This window comes from Chelon labrosus (assembly GCF_963514085.1).
Source record: "Chelon labrosus genome assembly, chromosome: 13".
Taxonomy (NCBI): Eukaryota; Metazoa; Chordata; class Actinopteri; order Mugiliformes; family Mugilidae; genus Chelon; species Chelon labrosus.
The window spans coordinates 13,862,641-13,877,115 of record NC_140346.1 but is presented as its reverse complement, the minus strand read 5'-3'; the positions used below and the strand labels follow the sequence as shown (position 1 = coordinate 13,877,115).

Sequence of the window (14,475 nt, the reverse complement as noted above, 5' to 3'; positions counted from 1 at the left end):
CACAAAACAATAGGTTTAAACAGCAAAAGCCAGTCAGTCAGTGCAAAAATCTATAAATTTCACTATAATATTTTAATCTCAGGTTTTATCTACAACCTGAAACGTTAACAGGGTTTAATCCTAGGAATTATGTCGATATATTGAAGGTTTGCAACAGCAAATAGTAATAATAATTTCTGAAATATACTAAATACCTTTGTTAATCTATCTTCTACCAATCATATGGAACACAAAGAAAACATTGTGTTTTCACTTTATTTTAGTATTACCTGCTTTTAGCAGCTAAAGCTTAAATTATGTTTTCATTGCTACAGTGGGGCAAATTAAACACATTATTAAAGTTTTATTAAGGCAAACCTCATTTCAATATTAACCTAATCCAAGTGTTTTTGTATCCTAAACCTTGGAAGGAAAGCCCCTTTTCCAAAGTCCTGCACTATAGTACATCCACCTACCTATGACCGATTGGCGCGTGGTGCAGGTTAGGAACACTACTCGGACTGGATAAGATATTTGCCAGTCCATCAAAGGCATTAATTGCATTCCTTCCAAAATGTATCAGGCATGGGTGTTTCTATGAAAAAGGGTTGCTGTAGTACAAGTACTGTTGCTCAAGATAGAAAGAAACCTTAACTACCTCTCAAGCAAGAAGTTCTTACGTGAAATGAGTGTTGTCAGTGAAGACAAATGTTATTGGGCAATCGAAAGAGGGGCAAGATTTCAGCGACACGCACATCTTACAAAGCTCTAACTCGACGAAGGGTTAGATAAGGAAACATTTCTGGATTGTACGCTCCCCTCCCCTTTCCTCGGGTGATGTTTACCCAGCCTTTTCTGGCAAGTCCCACAATGCCAAAGACAAAGACACTTAGCTGCTCTGTCATCAAAACAGTAGGCAGCTGTGAATAGCCCATTTTGTCTAATAGTTGAGGCATGTTCTGCAAAGCTAATTACAGCCTAAGTGTCCGTCACCCCGTCCTTCCTCCCATTTCTCCCTCCCCGCGTTTGGTGTGAATGCAGTCCCAGCGCGACAGTCCAAGGTTATTCTATTTCATAAATACTAGCAGGCAATGCACATTGATCTCACACAGGGCAAGCCATTATTTGAAATACACCCTTTGAAATCCAGGCAGTGTTTGTCTCAGACTGTTAATGATTTTAATTATATGTAATACTGGGCCTAACTCAAGGGCTCCATAGGAAATAATGGGTTGTTTTTCTATCTTGCACGGCGGAGGGCTCTCTGGAGCAACTGCAAAAATGTTGAACCACCATCTGAGATCCCTGTCAAACTACCTGCAACTTAATTTCACAGTGAAAGCACTTGGCTTTATTTCATGGCAAGTTCCGTAGCTTTACTCTATGGCTCGCAGTGGTTTGTGAACACGTGTGAAGAGCGAGGAAAAAGAATGCGTTTGTAGATCTAAAACAAATAGAATTGAATATTTGATCATATTTTAAAATAATAATATAGCCAGGTGCATAAAAAAGACACTGTCTGCTCTGTTTCTTGGGTTTTCTGGCGGAGTACAGCTTTGATGTTTATCGAATGCCTCTGTGCCAGCTAACTTCTGAACCATGATACCACTCATCTAACGGAGGGAGAAGTCGCTGTGTTGACACTACAACCTCTCATGGGCATGTTTGTGTGTTTACAGGGTCTCTTTGAGCTGACTGCATGTGCTGCCTCTTATCCAGCCAGAGTCGCCCTTTGCTGCCACGACTAACGCTGTTCTTCACAGAGAGTCACAGGAAAACGAGATCTACCTGTGTGGACTCCCGTTTAACACTAACATTACTTTTACCTTATTCCCTCCTCGCTGAATGACAAAGTCTGACTTATGTCTTTGCCAGCTCGTCTCTCCTCTGCTTCTTCTGACTTGTTTTTTTTTTTCCCTGCTCCGACTCCTCTTCAGTCAGGGGGATTCAGACACGGACTCTGAGCTGGAAGATCGAGTGGATGGGGTGAAATCCTGGTTGTCCAAAAGCAAAGGTTCTGCCAAGAATCTCTCAGATGATGGCAGCCTCAAGAGCTCCAGGTCAGTACAAAGACAGGGACCATTACTATCACTTCATCTGCCGTTACTTAAACTTCTTTTAATCGCAGCTTGTCTGGATGAAAAGGTTTGCATCCTCTCACCCAGAGGAAATAAAGCCTCTTCAGCAGAATATTTATCAAGTTAAACCAAGGGACTCCTACCACTTAAATGTATTTTGCAAAGCACTTTGCTTTTATTGTCACTCGCTCAGGTGAAGTTTGAGTGTGCTTTTTTTTGTTCTTCTTTTTCGTCAAAACAAACCACCTCAGTGGTAGATTCATCAACATGCCCACTGGCCAGCTGGCATTGTCTGCCTGAGCCGCTCTCTGAGATTAATGATTGTGTCTGCCAGCTGACGGCTTCGATTGCCCCAGATTTGTCTCCTTACCAGAAGATTTAACGTGCCTCCCTGTGCTGAGCCACTCCCAACTTTAAAACCTTTTGCAGTTTTTAAGTCTCTCATAACAAAAATTCTTCATTTTACAATAATGAAATCTTACCGTTTCAGCGCTGGGGGAAAAAAACTCTTGTTGTTCTCTTATAAGTTTCCATTAGTGGTCTCCTTTATCTGTTTATTTTCATTTCTGGCCTCTTACTTTGCTCATTTTCATTGCTCACATTCCTTATTTCTTCTTCTTTGTCAAATTTCATTCATTCATTCATTCTTGTGTTTGTTTCTGTCACTCCCCTCCGCTTGGCCTAATGTCTCATCTTTGTCATTTTCTCTCCCTATGTCTTCATTCCTTTGTCCTTTTCCGCTGTTGTTTCTTTCTAGATATGCTGTAAATGTAGACGCAAAGGAAGGGAAAGAGTGGAAAGAGGGTAAGGAATGGAAAGCGGTAAATACACAGGGCAAAGAGGTAGAAACGAGCAGGCCAATGTCCGTAATGAGCTCCCTAAGCTACCGAAAACGATCCAATCTCAATTCCGGCGGTGGGAAAGGAGATGGCCTTTTCAGTGCCCTTAAGGAGAAAGCCGACACAGAGGACACTCAATCCTTCCGCATGGCCAAATCCAAAACCTCAGGTCTTCAGGATGACACCTACTCAGTCAGCTCCAGGAGGACGTCCAAGGCGGTGGACGACATTAACGACAGGGAATCAGTCATCTCCCAAGCCTATTCAGAGGCCAACAGCAGAGCCAGGAAGGGAATGGACAGTCGCTGGGGTGACTTTGACAATGAATCAACCATTTCGTTCAGTGCGCCAAGTCGGGCTACCACACGTCTGGGGTTAAGTCCAGACGATGATTCAAAGTCTACCATCAGCTTAGGTCCGCCAAGTCCACTTGGACGCCGTCGAAGCACGTCGCGCTTAGATGAGGGCAGAGGGGGCCAGTCTCGGTACGGCAGCACCCCCAGTAGCCCTTGCTTTAGTAGACGGTCTGGAGGACGCAGTCCAGGAGGCGTCAGTCGAGCGGATTCCCGTATGTCACTGGCACGCAGTTGTCGCCTTAGCGAGTTTGATGTTGACGTTGATGATAGTCGAAGCGTAGCCTTCACTGAGAGGTCGGCGTATAGTCCTCACTCGTCCGCTGGCCGCAGCATCTCAATGCCACCACCACAAGGGAGACTGGCCTCCGATAATGGCACTGTTGATACCTTGGATATAAAACCAGTCAGCCATCGCAACTACCTCGATCCTGACTTGGAGAAAGCCATCAATGAAGTACTGAGTTTTAAACCTATTAAATTCAAGCGCACAAGCTTGGAAGACTCTGAGGCCGAAGAAGAAAAATCCAAGAATGATGAAGTCGGCAGGAAAGGTACCCAGAATGGAAAAAGTACTCGCGCAGACAGCAGTCTGAGACGGTCTGCGTCTGCAGTGGACTGCATGAGACCATCCCGCAGCACCAGCAGTTGTAGCGGCCGCAGCAGTCGCCACCATAGCAAGAGTAAAGGCAAGAGCAAGAAAAAGAAGAGAAGCCACAGCTCTGAGTCTGCCAGCTCAGGAGATGACCGTCGTCACAGAAGCGGTTCCAAGCGGAGGTCCAAGAAGTCCACGAAAAAGTCCAAGAAGAAGAAGAATAAATCTTTGTCTTCCTCTTCATCGTCGTCTTCATCTTCAGATTCGGAGTCGGACTCTGAATCAGAGTCTAGCTCTGGTCACTCCACTATTTCCTACCGAAGCTCCAGTAGTGTGAAGAGAGCCCCGTCTCGAAAGGTGTCCAGCCCAGAAGAGGAGGGAGAAAATCATTCACAGACTGAGAACCAGTCCACGAACAAAAAGGATGACAAGAAGAGGAAGAAGAAGGTGGACAGCCTGATGATGAAGTACTTGTACCGGCCAGACAGTGACTGAGGAAGGCAGTAGGTAGTTGCCGGAAGAGTTGTTTTTGAAGCATGATGTGACCTAACCAATCCAATAGCTAAGACACCGTGTTGCATTTTGGATAAAGTGCACGATAACAAATTGCGTTGTTTAATACCACACAGTTTCAGTTTCAAGACTGTAGCTTACTTTTAGGCCGTTGTCTAGGACCTTTGGAGAACTGCCCATTATCACAGAAAGTGCAGTTGATGAGAAGATTCATTCAATGTGGACGTTAACTCGGCCTTTAATTACTCCTGAGACATCATTTGATTCATAGCCTTAGAGTGGTGAAAACAACTGTGTCAATTAAGAGAGGCCACAATACTGTTATCCTCCCAGCCGCATAACTGCAGGCATAATTAGACCCCAAGCATTGATCTACATCAACTAACACATTCATTGGTGATGTATAGTTGACATTAATTAAACCCCGGTTTGCAATATTTAAGTGGTTTGAATGCTGAGTAATGTCAAAAAGCTGGGCAAGGCCGTATGTGTACTGGGAACAGGATTGGATTTTTTCTTGTGTGAGAATTCATAGGGAAAATTTGAGATGATGTTAAAAAAAAAAATCATTAATTTTATCATTGGAATCACTTTTTATATTTCCAGTGGATTTCTCGTTTTCGGTTTGTGCCAATTGTTGTGACTTGTAACATTTAGAGAGTGGATGTTAACCTTTCCCTATGCTTTGTATTTGGTGTTTAAACAGAATGGGTAGAGTCCTTTGTAAACACTATTAATACTGTGGTGCTGTGCATGGTAGCATGACTACATTGCTCGAGTTTGCCAAGTTTTTGTGCCCAGTAGTTGTAAGAAGAATTACTAATGTCACAAAATGGATCAAATACAGCAAATACAGGTGGTTTGGAGAATACACAAGTGGAGACACAGAACACAAGCAAATGAAGAAAACCCTGTCACTACACTGACAGAACATATAAATCATGCTGCACATAAATAAGACATGATCAAAATATGAAACTTTTATAGGAAATTAAGAAAGAGAAGAAGAATTTAGCAAACAATAAGAACATCAAGAAGGCTAATGCTGTCATCTATGTAGTATTTTATTCATGAGTGGCCGAATTCAGCATGTTATGTTGTGTGTTTAGTGTCCCCTGGAAACTTGTGTTGTATTGTAATGTAGTTCTGTTTTTGTTTCTGTATTTCCTTACCTACAAACACACAAGATGCTACGCAGTTGTCTTAACAGGAAGCTAACCTTCCTGCTGTGAGAAAAAATAATGTCACTTTGATACGCACTGACCGATATATCTCAAGTCCTTACTTTAAAATCGGCGGCGGTGCTTATGCTGGATTTCTTCCTCCCTCACCAGGAGCACTGCGTAGCCGCTGAGTGATTAGTGTTGGGACTGGTGGCAGGAAGATTTACTGCAGCACAGATTAAGAGGGTGCTCTCATTCCTATTTAGTATGTCAAACTGTCTCAGTCAGATTTATTTACTGTACATTTGCCTGTCATAAATTTTCCTCCTCATAGGTCAGAAAGCAGATTGCTAGTGACTAGCTTTTGAAATTAGATTTTTCCCCCCCATAAACATTCTTTATGAACCTCTTTTTTTTTTGCTACATCTTCTTTTAATTTCTTGTCAAATTTAATAAATTCTACATCTGCTTGTGTGTTTTTACACCATACACCAGCACACAGTTAATTGCCTGTTCATTTATTAAATAATAACATCAGCTTTTTACTTATCCCTCCCCGCTCCAGCCCCACTGGCCAAAGACGCAGCTGCTTCGACAGATCTGATGAAGAGGAGGAGGAGGAAGAAAAAGAGGAAGGCAGGGCAACAAAGGGCTCGTACAACTCTCCGTATAGATACGGCAGCCATATGAAAGACGACGACACCTCGTAGTCCTCAGCCGTCAGTGTCTACCTTCTGAAATGCACCATTATTCAACTGGGATAGCTTGTCATGCATGCAAAGTGTACCACGCTTGTGGTCATCTGGACACAACCACACACCTAACTATAACACAACACTTCAGTAAACACAGACACTCAACGTTAGAGCTTCCTTTGGCAGATCCTGGACAAACAACGCAGCCTTTTTTGACTAAGCACTCATCCGTCAGCAGCTCCATGTGTAACGACTTTAACTAGCTGGTTGCATGCAAGCAGCACCTGCTTGGCTTGAGCTGCCGCCCGGTTTGATTCTGGTTGTGGTTGTAACTGAGCCAAAGAACTTGAGGTTGCAATGATGATAGATAGTTTCTCTCGGTGTCGCTCCCCCTTCCTTATTTACACATAGTATGCCACAATAATATGCATTTCCATACTATAATGTATTGCCAAAAAGCCTTTGTTCCAAGTATGTATGCGTGCACACTGTTTACTTATTGCCAGCTGATGCTAAATCCTAAGGAAAGCCCCCACCCTTTTCCTTTTTGGAAGAAAGTGCCATTGGATTTAAGTGTCCTCCTCTGCAGCTGTGGCGCTTCACAAACTGCTGCACTGTACACTGAAGACACACATTATGAACTGCTGGCTTTTTTTTTGTGCCTCTTGCTGGGAAGTCTTGGCGTAAGAGGATGGCATCACATAACTGCTCCGCTATGAAAACCTTTTCCTCCTTTTGAATATATTTTTGTGATGTTTGACAGACTTGTTTTGCAGAGGATCGCCGTCAAGCAAATTAATTTCTTTAAAGTTTGAGCTCTCGGAAACCTCGTGTTATGTTTGTTTAGTGATGAAAACACTTTGGCTTTGTCCCTGTCTGTCTTGTTCACATGATGTCACGTGTAAGTCTCACAAAATCCACTAAACTTGGATATCCCCAACCAGCATGTTAAGCAGGATAAACTGACATTGAACCGTTTTTCTTCTTATGAACTCATCCAATGGAAAGACCAATACATACATGTAAATGTAACAAAATATCCCAAACACAAAGGTCTGCTTTTGTTTGTTAGAGTTCTCTTCTCTTTTTAATCCAGTTTCCGTTAGGTTGTATCTGAAGGCAGATGAGATGCCATCCACCTTTAGATTGTGAAGTGAAACCAAAATATCTTGGGTACTGGGGCTGCCATCTTGAGCTGGTGCATTAGTGACTAAAGGCAGGTCAGTATGTAGCCAAGAGCACAACCAATCTCAGCCAAGCCGTGGGGTTGGAACTACAAAGTTCGGACTTTTAGAATAGTAGTAATTACTAATCACTTCGATACAGCACATGTACACACAGTTTCAATTTCATTTAAGTGACTCCACAGTGAGCAGTAACATATCCACCATATTTTGGCTTCACTTTTGTACAGAGGGAAGAAGTGTCATCTTTATGTTTAGTGTAAGGATGGATCAGGTGTCAGATCTCAGTCTACTGGTTCCTTCTGAAGACTTGCAACTGGGAACTTGCTATTGTGAGTCGGTAATAACCGCTAGCTTGGCCACTAACCACACAATAAAATAAGTAAGTGATGTATTTGTATCTCCATCTAAACTGTCTGTGGTTTGTTCTCCAGTAAAACACAATCACAGATAGGTGCACTGAATTGCATTCACAATGCTGCGCTTCACACGCAAAATATGCCACAAATAATAACAGCTGAAAAACAGAGCTTAAAGGAGGAATACAGTGCCTCCACATAGCTGGCCAAGAGGAGTGAAGTATGGCCACACATTAGGTCAGCTGTCCCACAAACATTGGACAACAAGTAGAAGGTTCACTGGGTTGTTATGGTTTCAGTGCTTGTCACTGATTGAGCAGTTGTGCAAATTTTAGCTTAGCGTTATTTCTGCAAGCAGACTGATTGCCGGTCACAGAGATTTCACTGAACTGAAGAAATCTCTCCTTAGATTCACATCTTTTTTTAATGGGTTTGGAAGACAACAAGAATCTAGAATATCACCAGCCTTAAGTCTCATTTTAACTGGACACATTACAGCCTTTATAACCAATACTGTGAAATCATGTTCAACGTCTCTGAGGCCTGTTTGTTTGTCCTGTTTTTGTTTGTTACTTTGCTTGTTTGTCTTTTGTTTCAGCTCATTAACTCCTAAACAGTAGCATTAGATATGTTTAAAAAGCCATTTAAAGCCCAGAAGAGCTTGATGTGGCGGTCGGGGCTAAACAAATTAGCGGATGTTCTTAATTGTGGGAAGAAATCGGGTATTATTCAACTATACATGCTTTTTGTAAACGCTTCATTTTTATTCTCTGCAGTCGACACAATTGTGGAAATGTGTTTTTGACCCTCATGCTACAACGGAAATAAAATATAATGCCGACTGCACACATTATTTATATATAAGTATACGTCTGAGTCATGCTAGCTTTGAAAATAGTTCTTGTTTATTTTCATTATCGAACAAATTGACCACTTGTTATACATTTTGCATTACAGTTTAATATATTGTAAATAAATGTTGGTGATTGTTTTAGAATGTGTTTGAGACTGTTTTTTCCCCCCTCCTTAGAAGTTTGCTGCAGAAAAGTGAAAATAGTCCTGTTTGAAGACATCTGACTTGGCTCTCAGACTACAGCCAGCCACAAGCAAGAGCTGCAAAAAATCCAATTCTTAGACATATTTAAGTTTCAAAACAAAAAAAGTAATGCAATAGTTACTTTCCTGGTAATTAGTTATTTTTATAGTGGAGTAATTCAGTTACTAACTCAGTTATTTTTTGGGAGAAGTAACTAGTAACTATAACTAATTACTTTTTAAAAGTAAGTGCCCGACACTGCTGATGACCTAATAATTCAAAAGCGATGACACCAGTGACATTGGTTGTGTGACATCTTTTGGCTGCTTCTCCCTTTTGTGTTCGTAAACACGATGACGTGTTCTTATGGGCGGGGCTTAGCTGGAGGCAAAACGGTGCACATGAATAGTTAACTCTGACTAGCAGCTTCTGTCAGCTTGTTTTTGACAATAGTGGAAGAAAACGCGCGTTTTTTTCTAGCTGTGTTATGTTTAGTAAATTTTGAAGTGTAATGAAGCTTGCTATCTAAGTATTTGCATAACATATTATTTCTGACTTCAGCTAACTTTCTAGTGGGAGCTAGCTAAATGCTATTTTGTGAACGCACGCGCAAGCATTTTTGACGATATCCTCGGTCCAGTCCTCTCCTTTTAGCGCGTTTAACCACAGGTTTCTCTGAACTTTTTGACTGAGAGTGGCAGCTGGTATGCGATAAATTTTCAGTTTGGAGCGATTAGCCTTACTCCTCCAATCGTGGCTCCATCCATCACAGCAACATGACATTTGAATAACGTTAGCCTCCTATTCTGCTCTGTGACGTAAAAGGTCTGTAGACTATGCCATGTTTACTTTTTGAACTTCTAGAATCCAGTAGCAGTGATTTCAGAACACCACCATCTCCTTGTATGTGTGTGTTTGTGTTAAGTGCTTGTCCTCAAAGTACTTCAGACAGATTACCTAGATTAAATCTTTCTCTCCTGATCAATATTTAATCTCATATTTTGATATGTGTGAGGAATGTGCTTTGCATTTTGTCCCCCAGTTCGGCGTTTGACTTCAGAGAGCAAAGAATGTCTTATACGTGATCTCCACCAGAAGGACATCTTTACACATTCGCTGCTTCGGAAAGGTTTTAAACTATAATATTTAACACATGTTTACTCGATCACGACCAGAAAAGAGTCTTCACTACTTCAAATGTGACTGAATTTCCTAATATTTTTTTGTTTCACCTCATAATCATAATCCAGCAGCATTTGCAATATATGGAACATCTTTTTCAGACCAACGTGCTTCGGCTCATGTTCTCCATCGGGGCCACACTTGCTAAAAAGTGTTCTCTTTTGTCAGTCTGTTACAGTGATAGGCCTGAAAATATGCCCAACCCACATTTATAGGTCTCAGATGGTGGAGACGATGTCCTGCCTCCCCCGTTGCTGTAGCATTTGTGTTGTTCCCTGTCAATCTCTAGTTGTGATACCAGCAGTTTCCATGTTAATCCAGATGTTGTGTTTTGAAGTTTGCATAGGTCCCATCTTCTGCATACAATCACTCTCACTCAGTCAGTACTCTGTTCTCATCTCTCATCCATGAATGCCTTGCTCCAGTATCCCACTTCCTAATCAGGTTGCCCTGGTTACCCAACTCCTGACGTGGACTTTGTTAAGCCTGGCAACATATAGGCTGGTGCTCTCATCATGATTAGTAATGAGGTGGTCTTTGATGGCTTACACAAGTGCAGTTGAGGATATATTCAAGTCTTTGAAATGTTCCAAATGTTGTTTCTCTTTACATGGTTGAGTGGTTCTTGCCATAATTTAGATTCACTGTAAGAGAACCGTGTACCAACTCTACCTCTGCACAACACGCACTGCTATCGTGTATTCAGCTCTTCTGTAATATATGTACACTTTAGGACATTTAATTAAGCACCCATTGCTGGCCAGTTGTGGAGGGTTAGTCCTTTTCAGTTTTTTATATCTTGGAAATTGTGTGGAGGTTTCAAGGGCGGTCTTATGCAGTTTTCACTTTACGGGTCAAATACGCCTTTCTCTTCATCTTTGGCTCCCCGCCTGAGACACAGTCTCCCTGACAAGCAAAAGCCAGCAGGAAGCAACCGGAGCCAAGGTCAGGTCGTCTGTGGAGCTTGTACGTTACAGTGAATTCTTCCTCACTGTGGCTCTTCTATAGGGGAATATCCCAAACAGCAGGCAAGTGGCTGCTCAGCTTTAACTCTGGTGTCATCTCAGAAAGTCAAAAGTTGTTCTGCATGCCTCAGCACTTCTAGGACGGGAAAATGGCAATTACCTACAATTCTCTCGGGTCTTACCTCGTATTTCGCCTCCGTTTGGAATGCAATTGAAATAAACAGCCACAGCCTTTCTCTATTTGGATTAGTTTAAAAATGAAACATTTTTTTTTTATCCCTCCTCTTCTTCTGGCTTGTTTTCCCAGATTTCCCTCTCTGGCTGGTGAAAATTTGCAGATTACAGTCTGCAACCTTTGTACCTTCTTAATAAAATCTACTTGAGACCGTTTAGTATTCATGAGCTGAATGATGGAAAATTGGCCTTTCAGCCACTGTAGCACATCTCTGCTGGCAGGGAGGGAGCACTGAAGACAGGTGGACTGAGATGATGGAAGGAGGGAGTAATGGTGGGAATGTAAGCTTTTCCCCAGGAGTGAGACAGTGACAAGAAAATGCTGTAAAAACATGCAATGGTTTCAGTGTTTTTTTTTTTTTTTTTTCCTTCTTCTTCTTGACGGCTGCACCACAGAGCTCATTACCCTTCCAAATGTGGTTGCAGTTTCCATCTTTCCCCTAGGGCTTCTTGGCTGACAGTCCATCTTGTTTTCTGCCTGACTCGCAGCCGTTGACTCTGACCTTGTGTCAAGCAAACAGCTGACAGCCCCTCTGAACTGTCATCTGTTTAGGAGGACGAGACGTTCAGTTGTGGTTCTTTTTCAACAAGAAGGAGGAAGCCATGGGAATACAGCCATACCTACAGGCCTGAGGTCACTGGCTGCAGCAGGGCTTCACTTATACAGGGGGTGGGTTTCAGCGTGACTAAAACATCTTGTACACCCTCAAAGTAATTGGACAGTTGTTTTAACTATTCTGCCTCTTGAGACTGAAAATCTTCATGGGTTATGTGATCTTGACAGCACATCTTGGGTGGGGAGTGACAGCTGAAACCCCACTGGCACACATGGCTAGCTTTCACAACTGGTACAACTGATTAAAATTCGGGGTCAAGGTTCATGGGCGCGGTCCTGCGGTGTCTGGAAACAGAATGTTGTTAGTACAGGCCTATGGGTCCTATGGGTTGAGGAGAGGGGCCTCTGTGGATCAGGCTTGTTCCAGTTCATCCCACAGATACTTGATCAGTTCAGGATCTAGTGAATTTGGAGGCCAGGTCAACACCTTGTGCTGTTTGTCATGTTTTTTGAGTTGTTCCTAAACTGTTTTTGTGTTTTTATGTCAGGAGTCATCAAGGAGTGTCATTATTATGGGCTGGGGGTGCCTGGTCTGGTCTAGGTGGGTGGTACAGGTCTAAGTAACATTCACACGAATGCCAGGTCCAAAAGTTTCCCAGCAGAACAATGTATTGTCACAAGATGGTCAATGTTATTCACTTCTCTTGTCAGTGGTTTTAATGTTGTGGCTGATCTGTGTTATTTGATATTCGTATTTGAATTTTTGCCAATATTTTATTATTTTTTTATTATTCCTTTTTGGTGTCAGTAAAGTTGCATAATGTCAGTGAGAACAGACGGAGACGATCAACCTCCCTCCAAGTTAAGTAGTTTAAGTGCTGTTATGAATCGACAGGAGAGAGTGCAGATGGCTTGTGCGAAATCCCGGTATTGCAGAAGTTCTGGTGTGCTAGATGACAAAACTGAAAATACCTGCCAGAAAAATGTACAGTACAATTAATGTTACACTTATCATTATTGGTGTTAAGCGCAGCAGTTTCAGTTGTATCTGCTGAAGCATAGGAATAGATGTATATATTGTCTATACATTTTTGGTTGCTCTGGGTGTTTCACTGATCCTGTCATGAATAGTTTTCAGTAATGTTCACAGTGTTCCTACTGGTCAAAATGTCTCCGTACTCTGAAACTATTTTGTGACCGGTGGGCTGGCCAGCATTGCCTCTGGTGTACAGCTGGATTTATGTTGTTTCCAAGGTCCAGGTCAGGTTGTGATTCAGTAATAGCAACTGCATGTGCATACAAAGCTCTGCAGTGTATGGTGGTGTTGGGGAGGACAGGTGATTCAGAAGCTGGAGGGCTGACTTCATGTCAAGGCTCATCAGTGGGGTTGTGTAGGAGTGTTTGGAAAAAGGCCTTGGAGCTACAGCGCTGCCGTCAGAGGATCACCAGAATCTGGGAACTTATTCACATACCTAGCCACTGGACCATGTGCATATCTACAGCTTTGCCTATGCACTGTCCAACCATTAGTTGTGTTTAGAGTCATATGAATAGGAGATATAGAAAATTTCCATTTCCTAGACTTTAATATGCACAACAATGAGAATACACAGTATATATGGATTTTTTTTTTACTTGTTACTTTGTGATTGAAATCAGAGAAACCTGTAAACGCAAAACACACCCAACTTGATTCACACGCTGTGAAATTATTTCATATTTGAATCTCACAGAGATCAAAAGTCTAAACTGTCCTTTTATTCATCTTCTAATTTATCAAGAAGGATGACTCCCTTAAAATCATTACATATTGAACCCTTTAACATCTGAATGATTTGTGTTGTGTTGCGTTTGTTTTTGCATTTAACCCTGCGCCATGGAACACAGCTGCGTTTTCAACTCTTCAGTCAAGCCAAACATGGCCTCCTTGAACCATCACATTAAATAACACTTCAGGGAGCTAGGCCTCCTCTTGTGCTAGCCATAATTGTGCACATATGTTATCTTTACACTCCTCTGTGACCAGTGGGAAAAACAACTTTCACTATGAGTCTCTTAAAGCTGTCTCCTCTAATTCCTCTGGGTTATGCACCTTATTGTGACGACTCCTTCGGGTAGCGCTGCCCTGTTAAATATGCATCAACATTCAGGGGAAATGCCACCTGTGGTCTCAAGCTCTGGTCTGTAACTTCCATGGCAGCAGTGTCAGATTGCCCTAACAACATTGAGTGAGACAAGCAAAGACACTGCTATAAATTTGACCCAGTGCAAAACATTTCTTCCATCACTTCCAGTCTCATTGTGTTTCGGTGTCCACACAATTTGGACGCAATTTAGTCATTCACACCTCAATTAACAGACCTCAATGTATTTGATAGACAGCCTGGCACATGTGGAATTAGGCATACTTTTAGGTGATATTTTTCTGAAGCTCTGCAATTTTTCGTGCAGTAGATTTATAACCTGGAAGCCAGCCAGGCTTTCTCTGCCTGCTAATATTTTGCGGTGGAAAGTTGGTCTGTTTGGGAACTGATTATGATTGGGCCAATCACATCATTTTGGTCGGCGTGTCCCCACTTCCTTGCAATTTCCAAACTGACGCTGTTTTCCCAGGGATATGGGCAGCGCCATCTTGCGACTTTGGAGCCAGAGTCTGCGCAGTACGGTCCGAGAGTGGAGGCACGCAGAGCTACGTTATTGATGATCTGGCCACACTTCCGCCAGACTCACTCAAGTTTTCGTTT

At 42.3% G+C, this 14,475-nt stretch overlaps 1 protein-coding gene across 5 annotated transcripts in view; it reads left to right on the top strand.

Moving 5' to 3' along the window:
• Positions 1 to 8,822, top strand: part of myo18ab (myosin XVIIIA b) — a 100,188-nt gene extending 91,366 nt beyond the window's left edge. For 3 of the 5 annotated variants that reach the window (XM_084559109.1, XM_084559108.1, XM_084559110.1), the window contains 2 exons: positions 1,917 to 2,039; positions 6,086 to 8,822. In XM_084559109.1, the coding sequence (XP_084415235.1) occupies positions 1,917 to 2,039; positions 6,086 to 6,230 (268 nt within the window). In that variant the 3' untranslated portion in view covers positions 6,231 to 8,822. Of the gene's footprint in view, positions 1 to 1,658; positions 2,040 to 2,814; positions 4,355 to 6,085 lie in introns of those variants that run through there. The other 2 variants (XR_014699411.1, XM_084559111.1) reach the window with 2 other exon arrangements.
• Positions 8,823 to 14,475: the final 5,653 nt, after the last annotated feature.